The sequence below is a fragment of the Tursiops truncatus genome, chromosome 4 (genome assembly GCF_011762595.2).
Source record: "Tursiops truncatus isolate mTurTru1 chromosome 4, mTurTru1.mat.Y, whole genome shotgun sequence".
NCBI classification, from domain to species: domain Eukaryota; kingdom Metazoa; phylum Chordata; class Mammalia; order Artiodactyla; family Delphinidae; genus Tursiops; species Tursiops truncatus.
Window position 1 is genome coordinate 9,329,998 of NC_047037.1, and position 17,421 is coordinate 9,347,418.

A 17,421-nucleotide genomic window follows, 5' to 3' on the forward strand; every position below is an offset into this window, starting at 1 on the left:
ATAGATCAGTGCAACAAGCTAAGAACAGGTTCAGTTGTAAATGAGATCTTCATATAAGATAGGACATTTTCTTTCAATGGGAAAAGGATATTGACGTGCTGTATTTGGCTTTCTATCTAAAAAAGATTAAATTATACCATTATTGGGAGAAGAAATTCCAGATGGAGTAAAAATATCATTATAAAAACTAAAATTACATAAAAATTCTGGAAAAAACATTTAGGAGAACTTTTTTTTTATAATCTCAGGGTAGGAAAAGTCTTCCCAAGCAAGACAGGCTATTCAGGTCAGATATAAAGTGCAAAGACCAAAAACAAACCAAAAAGGAGACTGGGAGAAAATAAATCTCAATCAGTATATCAGGAGTTTTTGGAAACAAATAACAGAAAATTCCATTCAGAATGACTTACAGTCTAAGGACGTTATTAACACACTTTGCAGGAAGTCTGGGGGCAGAATGTTTCCACAGCATTTGTTAGTTCAGTACCTCAGGCTCTTCACCAGTGATCCAGGTTTATTTCTGTTTTTCTCTTCTCCTCTTCTCATTGTGTTGGCTTTTGTCATCAAGCCTGTCTCCTCAGCGTGCCCTCTTCTCTTTCAAATATTTGGAAATATCTCACAGTAAAAGATTTGATGATAACAGATCAAGTCGGAATAAAATTATCCCAAGTTATACATTTGTTTCCTCTTTTTCTTTTGAGAAAGAAAAATCTAGATTCAGGAAATCTTATAATAATGGAAGCAAGTTCCATGGACAAGGAACCAAAACATCGTAACTGCACCATCCACCGTTTGTGAGGCACGCAGCCCACTGCGTTTGTGAGGAAGCCTATAAACAGATCAGACTCTTGACCATTTAGACAAAGTCTATCAATTACTGAATAGGAAAATGTTATTAATTTACTCTTGTGTATCACTTTCTAAGATTTAAATTACTCCCTGTTAATGTTAAAAATTCTATAGATTCTTTACATAGGAATAATCCCTTGCTGTAAAAGGACTGAAGATTTTAGCCAGATCAAATTTAAGAAAAAACCTTAAGTTTCATCACAAGCTGCTAAAGCTATTATTTTGTACTAGGTGACACCCCGTTTAACATCGACCATATTGTTAATAGTTATGGGATTTTATTGAATTAATGAGACTGTTATCATGTAGTAGAATGTCTTGCTGAGTTAATTGAAACTGCAGAGATTATATAAATGGTATTAATGAACTTTGACTGCCTGATGCCTCAGCTTTAATAAAGACTGCTTGGTGGGCTAAATGAACACAGGCAGATAAAAGAACACGTTCAATTTTGTGAGCCTACAGGCTGTTGATGAGGAAAACTTTGTTACCTTTCTTTTCAACTGGCATGAGTTTGGAGTGCAGTGACTACTAAGGATCCAGCAGGGAAAAAGGCTGTAAGCAAGCAGAAACGCTAATGGTGTGGGTGGACGCAAAATACACATTTGGGGAATGAAGAAGTGTACCGACAATGCATTCTTTTTCATTATGCTTTGTCAGATTTACAGCATATTGAATTTACGATCATTCTTTCCAGATAGTTCCCTTTTCCTTTAAAGATGTCTGTTTGCTTGCCACTTGTAATTATTAATCAGGTTTTTACTAGTCTAGAATTGAGAGTAAAACAAGTAATCTCTTACAAGTCTATTCGAGAAAAATATCCCTAGTTTGGTTGGAAGTCAACACTGAATGTGTAAAAGATTGTCTTAATGGTATTCAGGGGACTCTTAATTTCCATTATGCAAAAAGCACTTATTTATTGATGGGAAATATTGAAATATAATTCAGGATGATTCTTTTCCATTTCTCATCTTATCGTAGTTCAGCTTTTACCCTTGTGTTGATAAGTGAAATATCTACCCCTCACTATATTGAGTGGAAGCTATTTCATTCATTCAGTCACTATGCAGTGAGCACCTTGTATGTGCCGAGCCTGTAGGAGGAGCTGGGTTTGTCTGTGTATGTATGTATATACGTATACATATATGTATCACTTGTCCCAGTTTATAACCTACAGTACTTCTGTGCTCATTTTATTATTGTGTGTCTTGCTGTTTAGACTGCAGGCTCCGTAATGGTCAGGAGTTTGCCCACTCCATTCACTTTTGTGTTACCAGAACGTCATAGGTAGTTAATAGATAATTTTTGGAATAAATGCAGGTGAATTATGCATGAGCAAAATCTGGAGAAAGGAGTGTCACAGAAACTAGAGGGAAGAGAATGTTCAGGGAAGGTGAGAAGACACATTTAGGCAAGAACCTTTTCGTATTAAACCAGCCTTAATTAGTTAGAAAGCATACTGCAGGGAAGAATTCTATTCAGAAGATCTCTGCCGCCACCACCATCACCACCAACACCCAAAGCCTAGTAAGAAACCTAATAAAAACTATGCAGTTCCACATATTTTTGGATTGGAAGCTCTGGTGTTCTTAAAGAAGTCTGTTTTCTTCAAGTTAATTTTAATGCAATGGCAATAAAAATTGCAGTATTTTGTTTAGCATTTTATGTAACTAAATTACATTTTCATGTGGATGAAAAGATGTTAGAATAGGCAAGACAATTTTGAGAAAAAGAATAGAAAATATGGGGAAATGGAGTATTTTACAGCTCAAGACATTACAGTAGTAAAGTTCCTGTTAAGAGTATATAAACCAATGGAATACCAGTAAAAACTCAGAAAAAATGAGAGCTAAGTATTCAGCTTATGATAAAGATGACATTTCAGAACTCTTGGGAGAAGATGGATTATTCAATAAATGGTGATTATTCAATAAGTTAGTTTAACACTTTGGGAAAGAAAAATACCTATTATTCTTCAGGGCAAAATTAAATACCAGGTGGGTAAAGAATTAGCTGTAAAAAAGGAACCTGTATATTTAATCTAATCTCAATATGAGGAAGGTCTTTTTGCCATAAAAGCAAAATAAGAAATCATGAAAGATGATTTATTGATTTGACTGTTTTAAAGTATACAGCTTTACTATGACATAATCAAAATTAAAAGGCAAGTTATAAACATGGGAAAGTGTTTGTAACAAAAATAACTAAGGGTTAATTTCCTGAATTGCTGAAGAACTATTACAAATCATCAGGAGAAGGGAGACTCTTCATTAGGAGAAAATGGGCAATTCATTAAATAAAAATGACCACTGAAATGTTTGTCTTCAACCTCACTAGCATTTAAATAAGTTAAAACAACTATTTGACTGTAGAATTTGACAGGATTTTTAATAAACACTACAAATAAAGATGAGGGTATGTGAAATGGTGATTTTTATGCCCTAAAGTGAGGGAATTATTTCTAAAGGGCAGGTTAATTGTATATATCAAATGTCTTATTAGCTCATTTACCCAGAAATTTTACTTCTTGGGACTTTATCCTAAGGAAATTATCAGAAATAAGCAAAAAAGATTACCGCAAAGATATCTATCACAGTTTTAATTTTTCTTCCTTTTCTCTTTTGGCCTTCCTTCCCTTCCTTCCTGCCTTCCCTCCTTCCTTTTTTTTTTTGTTTTTGTTTTTGTTTTAGATATTCTGTAGTTCTGTGCAGTAAGTAACTATTAACTTTCATGATTAAAATTATGTCACTTGGTCTTTGGAATAATTTGAGATTATTTTAGAAGAATAAACCCCTCATAATGATTTTAAAGCACATTAGCAACACTTAATTCCATTCTTTATGGGTGTGTACCAAGTTCTTCTAAGGAATAGTCTTTTCAAGATTTGTTTAGTAGGAGACGGTCACCTAAAAAGATTGAAGTGATGTGTGGTAATTTGTCCCAAATCACAAGTAAATTGTCAATGGATCATAAATAATTTTGTAAAAAGTGTAATTAAGTCCTTCTCATTCAAGGCTAGTGATAACTTATAAATGAACTCTGACAGAGTTTCCTTTTGTATTACTTTATGATAATAACTAGCGTCCTACGAACAGCACAGAGCTGCCAGACCGTGCAGAGGTCCGTGTGGCTGTCCTTCCATCACAGGAGATTTTCTCTAATCCCATCGGCAAAAACTCTCTCTTCTCTCGGCTTCAGTATTTTATTGTTATTTCCTGTAGAAGCGGGGTTTTGTCTTCTTTTTTTGTAAAAGATCATCGTAGGCAAAAGGAAAATAGTGACACACTTTAAGAGGCAGAAAATAGTACAATCCATTTTTAACTTGCGAAAATATGTTTTTGATGCCTAAGTAGGGAAAAAAATCTCAGCTAACAAGACGGGTCACTGATGTGGAATATCTTATTTCCTCACAAGAATGGATAAATAATGGATTTTTATAATACTCCTTTGAAAGGCAACTTAGTAACCAATATACCTTTTTGTTCCTATGCCTATGTATGTAATCCACAGGTAAACACGATATAAGGAAAAAAAAGTTGTATTGGTGAAATCACTAAATGAATTGAAAAGTAAACTTATCGTTGAAGTAGACAGGAAAGAAAATTATGGCCATCTTGGCTTAAACATGTTGAAAATCGTACTTTAAAAACTTCGTTTTCTCTCATACCTGCTAAAGGTTGTTTCTTTTATTATCCAGCATTTCCAGCTAGCTGACTTCAGCTCTTCCTAAATCTACAGACATCCTAATTTTGAGCCATTATATAATGAAAACATTGGATGTAATTTCCTTAGGTCTACAGTTCTTAGTTGCCCTTCTTACTGCAGATCTTTACACTGTAGCATATGATTATAATTTGCATAAATGAAATTCATATTTATGAGTACACATCCTGAAGCAACTGACAGGTGCAAGGTTGTCTACCATGCCGATTTATTGTTTGTTGTGTCATTTAAAAGAGAACTGCTCTCCATGTTTTAAAGAAGAATACCTGCTGTGGTAGAATTGGAGTCAAGTTCTAAAACTAAATAAAATCTCACTTTGTAGGTTTTTATGTTTATGCTCTTCTGTATAATACGAAAATGCCTGGGGCGGGGATCAGCTGCAGAGGCTTTTAGCTGAGCCCGTCTGTCCACCAGTGGAGTCCGGACATGCCCCCGTCCCTTTCTCTGGCTCTGTTTCAGGGCATGCACGAGCTGTTGGCTCCAATGGTCTTCACCCTCCACTGTGACCACCAAGCCTTTCTTCATGCCAGTGAGTCTGCACAGCCAAGGCAAGTTTGTATATGAGCTCCATCTATTTTGTCAGCCCTGCTGTAATCCTTTTTTAACCTCAACACCTTTTCTATTGAAGGTATTTTGTAAATTGTGAACATTTGGTTGTGTTTCATGTGGCTGATGATTAATTCCGCTTAATAACTGTAATCCCATTTCAGCTATGGGGCAAACTTGGAATTCTAAATATCTTTGCAAGTCTTAGAGCTGTACCAAAGGAAGACATGTAACTGATGGATCAAGAAGAGGGAATTTTTGTTGTAATGGCAAAGTGCTGATGATTGTTAATATTCATACGTTCTACCCTCCAGTGGCCCATTCTTTCACAGTAAGCTGTAAGAGAACCTTATGTGTGAGGTATTTTGTCCTCACCAGACTCAGTTCAGTTCATAAATAGAACAGTCCCCCAAAGAACCCCAGTATAAAGAAACAAAATGACTTCTCGTGTTTTTGAGATACAATTACTGAAGTTATTTGCTGAGATAATAAATTAGTGTATCTTGTATTTAACTTAGGCCGATTGTTAGAATTTATTTTCTAACTTAAGATACCCTAACTAGATGGGCCAGAGAGGCAGCCGGGAAGCATCTTGGGACTGGAGAGCTGAGGGATTATAAAACTTCCTCAGGAATATTCCACAGGCTAGCCTCTCTCTGTGCCGAAAACAATGGATTAACATATAATATTTCATGTGTTTATCTATATGATCTTTATTCATCAAATGTAGCCATCCATTTTGCTGAACATATATTAGGGCATGTGTCAAATCAACTTTTGTTTACTATATTGTAGATTAGTATCTTCTAGTTCCTTTGAGTTTTTCTAATTATACTAAATTTATTGGATCTGACTATAGTAACCATATCTTAGTTGCTGTTGCCTCAGTTATTCTGAAGTATGATAAGGTTGCAGTTAGTATTGGGATCCTGTTTTCATGCCAGTTTTATCTTTTTAAAAACACATATGCAGAATATACTCCATAGGAAAGTATACACGATTGCAAATTGCTTTTTTAAAAAATAGCTTTTAAATGAGTTCTACATGCTTCTTTAACTGTTTCAATCCTTTATAAAGTAAAAGCAGCACGAAAATAGATTTGGAAGAGGTGCTGTCACTGATTAATTGATGTTAAAACATAATAAAAATAGAAGCCATTGAAAGAAAATAAATTACTGTTTTAATATGGGATATTTGACCAGTAACTATATATTTTTTTGTTTCGTTTTGGACAAGTGATAGACTGTGGAATAATCAGTTGATTCTAGATCGGCACATTCAAGGAATGTATTGTCACATTCAGTTTTGTTATTTGGAATAATTAGATAGTTGCCTCATTGTGGTACAGACAGGCAGCTGATTTGTTTTTGATCTTTATAGAAAGAAATTATTTCGTTTGTTAATGGATTTTCTCTTTTTATTGAAAAAAGGCTAACTCTTTTTCATTTACACACTATATGAAAGTTGGCTTATGAGTATAGAATAAGGCAACCTCTGCATCTCCTTCAATTAAAAAATTACACATTCTGATTGACTGTATCGCTTTTTTAAGTGAGGAAATGAAAACTCTCTTGAACCCTGAGTATCTGGAACATGATGCCTAGTAAGTACAAAAACTTTCTGTTTTTATTTTTTTACGCCATTTTTACTTTAATGAAGATTTAACATAGGCGTTATATTATTTTTCTAATTTTTAGTGCAATGTTCTCACAACTTATGGAAACTGCTGAACCTTGGTTTTCTACTTTTGAGCATGATGGTCAAAAGGTAAATCTTACAGTACAGATCTTTTCAATATATTTGAGGGAACAAATGATTTTAGTAACAACATATAATCAGAATAAAAGCCATTATTATCACTATAAAAAAATGAAAATATGAAGATACCTGTGGAGTAAGTTTGAACTGGGGGTCTAAATCATATCTCTAATTGTTGACAGATTTACAAAGGTAATATAAAAATTTTCATATAAATAAATAGAAACTTTCTTTTATATGTGCATATATTTTGCATGCAACATAATTTCATAAAAACTATTATAAACTTTGAATGAAAAGAGTATTTATCTACTTGATCTGTGCTGTCCTGGTGAGTTGATAGGCACGGAAGTATGTAGATAAACTCTGTGTCGAATAGGTTGTTTTGCTTTTACTAATGCATCACTAAATTGAATTTATATGTTTAGCATCAATACCATTTATCCTTACTCTCTCTTACCCTTATTCTTTTTATTTTCCTAATAATTTTTATTGGAATATAGTTGATTTACAATGTTGTGTTAGTTTCAGGTGTACAGCAAAGTGAATCAGTTATACGTATACATATATCCACTCTTTTTTAGATTCTTTTCCCATATAGGCCATTACAGAGTATTGAGTAGAGTTCCCTGTGCTATACAGTAGGTCCTTATTAGTTATCTATTTCATGTATAGTAATGTGATTTTGTCGATCCCAATCTCCCAATTTATCCCTACCCCCCCACACCTCCTGTAACCATAAGTTTGTTTTCTACATCTGTAACTCTATTTCTGTTTTGTAGATAAATTCATTTGTACCCTTTTTTAAGATTCTGCGTATAAGTGATATCATATGATATTTTTCTTTCTTTCTCTTACTTCACTCATATGACAATGTCTAGGTCCAGTTTCATTCTTTTTATGGCTGAGTAATATTCCATTGTGTATATGTACACATCTTTATCCACTCCTCTGTTGATGGACATTTAGGTTGCTTCCATGTCTTGGCTTTTGTAAATAGTGTTGCTGTGAACATTAGGGTGCATGTGTCTTTTTGAATTAGAGTTTTCTCTGGATATATGCTCAGGATTGGGATTGCTGGATCCCATGGTAATTCTATTTTTAGTTTTTTAAGGAACCTTCATACCATTCTCCGTAGTGGCAATACCAATTTACATTCCCACCAACAGGGTAGGAGGGTTCCCTCTTACCCTTATTCTTTAACCGTAATTTTTATTGTGAAATAATTAACATACCGTAACATTCACCTTTTTAAAGTGTACAATTTATTGGGTTTTAGTATATTCACAAGGTTGTGCAAATGTCCCCACTATTTAATTTCAAAGCATTTTCAACACCCTGAAAGGAAATCCTTTTAGTCCCATTAGCAGTCACTCCCCATTTCCCCCTCCTTAGAGCCTTGGGCATCACTAATCTACTTTCTTTTCCTTTGGACTTGCCTGTTCTGGACATTTCATATAAATGGAATCATACAATATGTGACCTTTTGTGACTGACTTTTTTCACTTAGCATAATGTTTTCACTGTTCATTCATGTTGTGGCATGTGTCAGTACTTCATCCCTTTTCAGGGCTAAATAATGTTTCATTGCATAGATATATGCCACGTTTTGTTTTTCCATACCTCAGTTGGTGACATTTGGGTTCTTTTCACTTTTTGACTATTAAGAATGATGTTGCGGGCTTCCCTGGTGGCGCAGTGGTTGAGAGTCCACCTGCCGATGCAGGGGACACGGGTTCGTGCCCCGGTCCGGGAAGATCCCACATGCTGCGGAGCGCTTAGGCCCGTGAGCCATGGCCGCTGAGCCTGCGCATCCAGAGCCTGTGCTCCGCAACGGGAGAGTCCACAACAGTGAGAGGCCTGCGTACCGCAAAACAAAACAAAAGAAAACAAAAACAAACAAACAAACAAAAAAGAATAATGTTACTAGGAACATTTGTATACAAACTTTTATGTGAACATATGTTTTCAGTTCTCTTGGCATATCTGTAGGAGTGGTATTGCCGAATTAACTGTCATTTTAAACAACCATATATGCTAACTTAGAGATCATTTATTGGAAAAATTGCAAATTATTCTGGCAAGGGCTGTTGTTAAGAGTTTTTGGTATATTATTTTCTATATGACTAATTTATTTTATGTTAGTATAATTGAATGAGTTCTAGTTAGAAACCACGTATTACTCAGTCCCTTCACTCCGTCTCTTAGCAAATGAGATGGATAACTAATGCTTTTTATGCCTTTGGTCGAGGTCAGGGCGAACTACTGCCTGCAGGCCCATTTGGCCTGCCATCTGTTTTTGTAAGGCTTGTGAGTTAAAAATGGCTTTTACATTATTAAATGGTTGAAAAAAATATCAAAAGAGGAATAGTATTTGGTGACGTGAAGATTATATAGAATGCAAATTTCCATGTCCATAAAAAAAGTTTGGTGGGGATACAGCCATGCCTACTTGTTTACTTTACTGTCTTCGGCTGCTTTCTCGTTACAAAGGCAGAGCTGGGTGGTTGCAGCACAGACTGTATGACCTGGAAGGTCTCAAATGTTTACCATCTGGCTCTTTCCAGGGAAAGTTTGTCTACCCCGAGCTTAGGTGATAAAGTCTTACTCCGGCTGTATATCACCATGCTCCGTTCCGTAAGGGTTGTTACAAGGGAAGTTTGCTGTAAGCATGTGTGACGAACAGTGGCTCTATATTCTCAGCAGGTGATCTGATGGAGTCATAGACTTATGTGAACATCAGATTTTGAGCAGAGTTTTTGAAGACATTTAATTAACAGGCCTCATGATCATTTTACGCAGTGGTCATTTTGTATTTTATAACTGATTCACAGCATCTGAGAAACTGAATGGTAAAAATGAGAGGGCTGCCAGTTTTTACTTTTACTTATTCATATTGCTTTCACTGAATCATGTCATGAGAATGGTAAGACAACACAAAGACATTTATTTTATCAAAGAACACATAGATGTGACCTCTGAGAATTTATATTAATTATTTGTGTGTATCAGTGCATAATATATTCCTAAAAAGCGTATCTAGTGAATCCCTTTTTCATCCTCCCTTTTTGTTCTTTTTCATGATTCGATCATCTTTTTAAAAAGAAGTTCGAGAAATTAATGTATCACCCATCGTGCAGGTCTTCTAGTTTGCCAGAAAATTCAGTCATATCACTGTGCATGCTGGCTAGTTTAGCGACGTACATTTTATAGTAAGACTTTCTTGATGAAGGAAGCAGTGTGTTGGTTTACATAATGGTATGAAATCATTATCTTGCTGCATTGCTCAGTCTGTGGCCTGGCAATGATCTGTAGAACACACTTTGCGTACCACTAATAAGTGGTTAGAAAAGTTTTCTAGTTTTATCGGTAGTTGTGGCTGTCTCATTTGATCATATATGTTATATGCAAGTAGCATTCTTTATAATAAGAAATCCTGAAGATAAGGAAGTGTTTTACATTTACTCTATCTTCACTGTTTTTGATTTTTTACTGTTAGATAAGCTGTGTGCTGTTTAGCATTAAGTGATCAGAAACATTACTTTCAAGTTTTTTAAGTTTAAGAGATTTTACTATAAAGTATTCTGAGCTCAGGGGAAATCCTTTTAAGTTAAAGCATCCTATTATTTGAAGAGAGTACTAGATGTTACAAAATCAGAAAAAGGTGTTTTGGATGTGCTATTTTTATAATAAATGAGCACAATATAGAGGTTTCCCTTTCTCCTGTCTATACAAATTAACAACAATGAATTGAGCCCTAAAGATTAATATGGTCTTATGTCCTTTGGACCTAAATACTCTAGGGCAGACACTGTAGGAAGTCCAAAGGACTGCTTTTCTTTTTTAAGACTTGAAATGATCCTGGACAGACAGATGGAGCCCCTTCTCCCTGGACTGACACAGGACCCTCCCCTCCTCTCTTCTGTGCTTTCTACCAGCCTGATTAGTCACAGCTCTCACGCAGAATTCAGAGCTTTTTTTCTGTGTAGTTCTTCCCTCCAAATGATGAGGGCAAGAGCTTACCTTTTTTATCTTTATGCCCCTAATTGCAGTCCAGTGACAAAAAGATGTTATTCCTTTCAGAGATCTCACAGTTTAGGAGGAAGACAAGTAGAAATACATACTGTGGGAGCGGAGAAGAGGATAATGAACTAGACCTGGCACTTGAGCCAAATCTTAAAATACACATGGGGGCTCCTCAGTGGGGAGGGGATATTTCAGGTAAAAGAATGGCATCCCCAGTATCTCTGGAAGCACAGTGAGAACAGAACTAGATGATGGAAAGCCTTGCCGACCTGGCTAAAGAATTCAAATTGTTTCGTTTTGTTTTTCCCAGAGTGAAAATAATGGGGAGCTATTAAAAATGTCTAAGGAGGGACTTCCCTGGTGGTCCAGTGGTTAATACTCCGCACTCCCACTGCAGGGGGCACGGGTTCAGTCCCTGGTCGGTTGGGGAACTAAGCGTGCTGTGTGGCATGGCCCAAAAAAAAAAAAAAGTGTCTAAGGAGGGCAATCTGGCATAATCTAATACCTGCTTTAGATAGATCACCAGGCATTTTGGAAGATGGATTTAAAGCAGACTAAATTGGGGGGGGGGGGGCAGCAAGACGAGGAGCAAAGGAATGATTAGGGCCCCAAGTCACGGTGTTGGCACCGAAGAAGAGACATATACAAGAGTCCCCTGAGTGGTTCTGAGGAGCTACAATTGGCAAACCAGGTGTTCGTATTGGAGGATGGGTTGAGGTAGGCATGGGAGAGGATGAACAGGTTTTTGAGCGGAAGGTGATGAGCTCAGTTGCAGGCCTGCTGAATTCGAGACCCTTCGGCAATCCAACATTCTTCGCCGACATTTGAGCGTGTGGGAAGCACTCCAGAGTTCTAGGATACGAATACAGATTAGGAAGTCTTTGGAGAATGGGTTTTGGTTGAAGCACTGTGAATGACTGAGCTCACTCAGGGAACTGCATGTAAGTAGAGATTAAACTGAGACCAGAACTGTATGAAAAAGCAGCATGTGTGAAACAGAAACAAGAATTTGAACTAGAGTAGACTGAGGATGAGTGACAGGCAGATAATCATGAGAGAAGATGCTATAAATCCCAGTATTGGAGAGAGGTAGAAACTGGGAACTGTACGTCAGAAGAAAGGTCAACCATGATATATTAGGGTATATCATCAGACTTGAGGGGGCAATTGACGTTTACATGAAAGCATTACAAGGAGTTACAGATCTTTCTTAATATTGGGTGGCAGGAATGGAAGTTGTACTGCCCACATAGATTTTTTTTTTTTAAGTCAGCTACATTTTTGGTCTGAAGAATTTAAAAATCTTTCTACCGAGCTATTTAAATTGATCAAAGGAAAGTTAGAGGATGTCTTCTTTTCTAGTACTGGTTTGCTTTATTTCTTGACTTTTTTATAGTTTTGAGAGCTCAAAGTAAGACAGTTTTTTTTTTGTTTTTTTTTTTTTGTTTTTTTTTTGCGGTACACGGGCCTCTCACCGCTGTGGCCTCTCCCGCTGCGGAGCACAGGCTCCGGACGCGCAGGCTCAGCGGCCATGGCTCACGGGTCCAGCCACTCCGCGGCACGTGGGATCCTCCCGGACCGGGGCAGTAACCCGTGTCCCCTGCATCAGCAGGGAAGGCCAGGACAGTTTTCAATTACTTTTTTTCATGTTTAACTTTTATGCCACAAGAAATATATTTTCCTCAGAGTGTGCCATTTAGGAACTATGGCTGCTGCTGAGACAAACTGGCCATGGACAGATAGACTAGTGGCCACCACTACCTCTAGCCAAAATTATCTTATAAGACTTAATGTCACCAGATAAAGTGGTCGAGGGAATACAAGTAGAAAATTTTTAGAAGATATTTCAAGGCCTTTATGGGCACAGTCATCTATGTGACGATCAGTTTATGATCCCACATTTTAAGCTTTTTTCCTGAGTTGGTTAAAGTAGTTGTTGGTTCTTCTCTAAACTTCCATTGATAAATACGTTCAAGAATGATGTCCATGTATTTGTTAACTTCGCATTGAAATAAGACATGTTCCATTTTTCCTGTGTTTAGGGGAAAGAAACCCTGATGACTCCTATCCCCTTTGCTAGACCACAGGATTTGGGGCCAACAGTTGCTATTGTTACTAAAGTCAACCAGATCCAGGATCATCTACTAAAGAAGCATGATATTGAGCTTTACATGCACCTGAACAGACTAGAAATTGCACCACAGATATATGGGTTGTAAGTATTCACGTTTAAATTTCAGCAACACCTAATTATGATTTATGGTGGTTTCTATATGTTTCAGATTCATAGAAGTAAGAGTAAGAGCTATGCCGGCTACATTACATTTCATATCTCCTTTTGTGTTCTGTGTGCCAGATTCTGTGCTCATTGCTTTCATATGTCCTGTTTCATCTAACGTTACCCCTTTGTTACAGAGGAAGAAACTGAGGTTTACAATAAACTTACACATATTGAACAGTGAAGTCATAATTCAAATCCAGGCAGAATTGGCTCTATAATCTGCAGAGCCAGTGTAAAATAAAAATGAATGGCCCTTTAAAAAAAAATTAGTGGGAATTTCAAGATGGCAACAGCAGATCATTAAACCAAGCATTCTGAGAAGTGCGGGGTCACACTGATTGTACACAGTGAAGCCAGCCCGGAACCCAAACTATCCTGTAAGATATTCATGTTCTTTCCATTTTATAGTGTGCTTATCTGCTCTACCCTCAGAAGTGCATTTCTAGAAGTAAGATGAATGTCCCTCACCGTGAAAATAATATATTAATCATCTTCAGCCAGATGACTTCTGTAACATGCTACAGCAGAATATGGAGCCAGTTACCCTTAGATGTGTGTGTGTGTGTGTGTGTGTGTGTGTGTGTGTGTGTTTGTATGCATTCAGTGGCTTATAACATGAGTAGGCAAATTAGAAAGATAGCAACTTTAATAAATATGAATTAGTGTGTAGTGCTACAGACAACAAAAGGATCCTTTAAATAGAAACAATATGACATTTATGTCTGGTGCTGGGCAGTTCCCTGGTAGATATTTCCTGCAAATCCCATCTGTCCACTAGATAGAACGTGGAAAATTGAGAAGGTGTTACTGAGATATACATAGTAGATGCTCAATGAATATGAATTCATATTTCTGCTCTCCTGTTTTCATGATGCCTGTTTTCATTTCTGTGACATAAGCTTGATTTCATCATTGAGAGCAGCTCTGTCCTTCCCAATGGAAGTGAGAAAGTTCTGGGGAACGTGGGTCCTCGGCAGCATTGTGCATTATTAATGAACTGGCATTTCTTACACTTCAAAGTCTAGCTAATATATTTGTGATTATAGAGTAAAGATTTATTTTAAAATACCTCGTGGCAAGGTCAGGAGGCAGATTCTATATTCCTCTCTACTCTGCACTCAAAGAATTGGTTTACTCAAATACAGAAATCCATTTTATAGCCTCAAGAAGTTTTGCGAGTCTAGAAATTGGTCTTAAATATTGAAGAAAGAAACTAATGTCGGACACGTTGATCATTTCTTTGAAGTGCTCTATCGTTTGTTACCTCTTTGGCCAAGCTGGTGCTTCACGTTACGGGGGTCGAGGCATGGACTTGGGTACAATGATTTATAACTAGTGTGTTCTGGTTTCCTTATCAGACATTAGTTCACATCAGCTTTCTCTTCATAATAATGATTCATAGAGCTTCTTTGATATCCAGCCAGCACCTTCCCAATAAAATTCTATGATCCATGACATAATTACTCTTAATCCTTTCAAGTTTATTTTCAGCTGTACTAACAAAATTAGGGCTTGCGGTAACCATAGTTGACTCAGTTATCCCTTTATTTTTGTATAGAATCTCACCTGCATTATCTAAAAATATGTAATTGTTTTAATCTTTGAAGAAGTCATTCATTCTCTTAATTGGGCTGTACTACATTTTATAGTGTAAGAGTGTTACTTTCTCATATCACTTATTAAAGTTGATTTTATTATTTCTATTTGTGGGACAGTGTGGTTGAATTTTCCTATGTGTTTATGCTACCCTAAGCTGTACTGCTCACCTGTATATTTCCTATTGATGACTGTTAGAATCTTTGGGCCCAAAGGATAATATCAGTATAATATAAAATAGCAGTTAGAAGCACAGGCTTTGAAATGAAACAGACCTGTTTAACCACCTAGAGCCTTGGTTTTTTCATCTGTGTAATGGAGATGAAAAATAGTGGTACCTGCTTCATGGAGCGCCTATGAAAATTAAATCATAATATATAAAAGTCAGTGTTCAGTTTGGAATAAACATTCAATACATGTTTAGCACTGCTTTTGTTGTCATTATCTGTCATTATAATTACTGAATTAGGATATCATGGCTCTATCAATGTGATGTACCATGTGATTCACGCACCCTTCCAGCTCTGGCTTTGGCTTTCTATGTTTGCTTCACTGAAGCATACAAGTTTCTACTTAAGTGGAAACATAATAGTTATCCTTTGCACCAGTGGTTCTCAAGAGATAGTGTAGAAGTGGAGAGTGAACTTTTAGAAACAGATCATAGCAATTTGGCACAATAATTTTATGTCCTTGAAGGTAATAAATTTTGTGGGTCTTTATCTCATGGAAATGAATTGAAATTGTTTCTTTTATGTCATGCAAGTAATATTAATCTAAATAATTGCTGATGCTACTGTCTGTTGCTGTTGGGAGAAAGTTGTTTACATGGTGGAGAAAGGGTTATTTAGCAAAATGAAATTATATCCCATATTGAGTCCAGGTTTCTAATTTTAGTCACTCTTAGCAGTTGCATGATACATTAAAATTTATTTAAATCTGCCCTCTGATATGGGTGTGGTTATCTTTAAGAAAATGATTTTATAATTACCCTGTTTTTAGAAGTAGTTTTTCATAGGAGAATATATGTGGGAGTCTCCTGATGTAGCAGATATGCCATATATAAATGCATCTGTTGCATTTTGCTAATAAATGTATTTAACAGAATTAGAATTAATAATTAGTGTAAAAATATTAATTGTACAAACATTGGCTAAAGTCATTCCAAATTGGCTTATCTTAATTTTAAATCAATTGATGATATTTATCTTGAAATATGGGAGTAAGACCCCTTGAAATCTTGAATGTTATATGATAATTTGCTTATTAATGGGATTATTTTATGTATTTTAGTGCATTGTCTCCTGGATAATTGTAGCTGGTTTTTCTGTTAGGAAATGTTAAATCAACTTACTATTTAGGTTAAACAAAGTTAATTTGCAATTAAATATTTAATACTTTCTAAGTGATATTATAAAATAATATTTCCTAAAAGTAATTTATACTGTTTTTCATTAACTTTATGAAAGATTACTCCTGTTGCACCTAAAACGAAATTTCTCTTACGTTAATTCAAATAATTAACATCTTGAGTTGTCTTTTGCTTGCCAATTATTGATAAGTATTAGACTTCTTAAAAATTAAGTTCTGTAGGGGCCTGTCAGTGCATGCCTACTAATTTCCAAAGTAAAACATTGACTGTATCATTTCCAACTTTCCAAGGTGATTTCTAAGAGTTGCTGTTTGGTATCTTCATTTTTAATATGAGATTAAGAATGTCCTGTGATTTCATCACTTGGGAATTATTTTTGTGCAGAAGCCTCTAAAATATTACTGTTACAGTTCCATCCCTGAGTATGTCTTGTTTTGAGTCCAAAAGACCCTTAATCACAGCAGATTCAAATACAAAGATTCAATACTGTTTTCTTAATACTTAATACTATAAATACTCTTTTATAAAAAGACCAAAAATTGAAGTTTAAAAATAACAGTTTTTGCTAGGCCAGAGTAACTGTTTTATTATCACTCTTAAATATATTGAATCTGTATATTTTTGACTACATATTATACTTTGATATGGATAGAATACATAATAAGCATCTATGGGATATGCAATTAATGTCACTTTTGAGGAAAGACCCTCATAACACACTTGGGCTTTGGCATTCTTAAATTACGAGCTCTTTACAGCACACATGGGATAGATTCCATATCTCCCAAATGTTTTTTATACATCTTTCATTTCCCTTATTTCCTATTTTCTGGATTAGCAGTTGTTTTGCTGTGGTGGTTTCTAGTAATTTAATTGAGGAGGTTGTTGGTTATTGATAAACAATCTGCTAAATTATGGTATAGTTTCAGAATATTTATATCACATTTTATTTGTTATAACACATATCAGTGTGATTATGTATGACTACCAAGTTTTTTAAACTGATACTGGAAGTATAAACATAGGGTAAAAATATAACTCTCAGTCATCAAAGTCAATATAATTACCCACCTTAAAAATTCTCCCTCTCAACAGGTTAAGAAATGGCTTCCTATTCAAAACACAGTTAATGATTGAAATATTCTTTTCTTTTCAATGAGCTTTATGTTATGTATTAAACATAAAATACAGAATGAGGGATTAGAAGGTGAAGAGCCAATGATACCTTGTCATACAGCACTGGGCATTCCCCCCAAATTACTCCTTTTGAAAA

At 35.7% G+C, this 17,421-nt stretch overlaps 1 protein-coding gene across 8 annotated transcripts in view; it reads left to right on the top strand.

The window, feature by feature from the left end:
* TBC1D5 (TBC1 domain family member 5) overlaps positions 1 to 17,421 on the top strand; it is a 540,886-nt gene that overhangs the window by 320,525 nt on the left and 202,940 nt on the right. For 7 of the 8 annotated variants that reach the window (XM_073803671.1, XM_073803672.1, XM_073803670.1 and 4 more), the window contains one exon: positions 12,945 to 13,117. In XM_073803671.1, the coding sequence (XP_073659772.1) occupies positions 12,945 to 13,117 (173 nt within the window). Of the gene's footprint in view, positions 1 to 5,031; positions 5,121 to 6,670; positions 6,722 to 6,815; positions 6,886 to 12,944; positions 13,118 to 17,421 lie in introns of all 8 variants that reach the window. The other variant, XM_019934420.3, reaches the window with a different exon arrangement.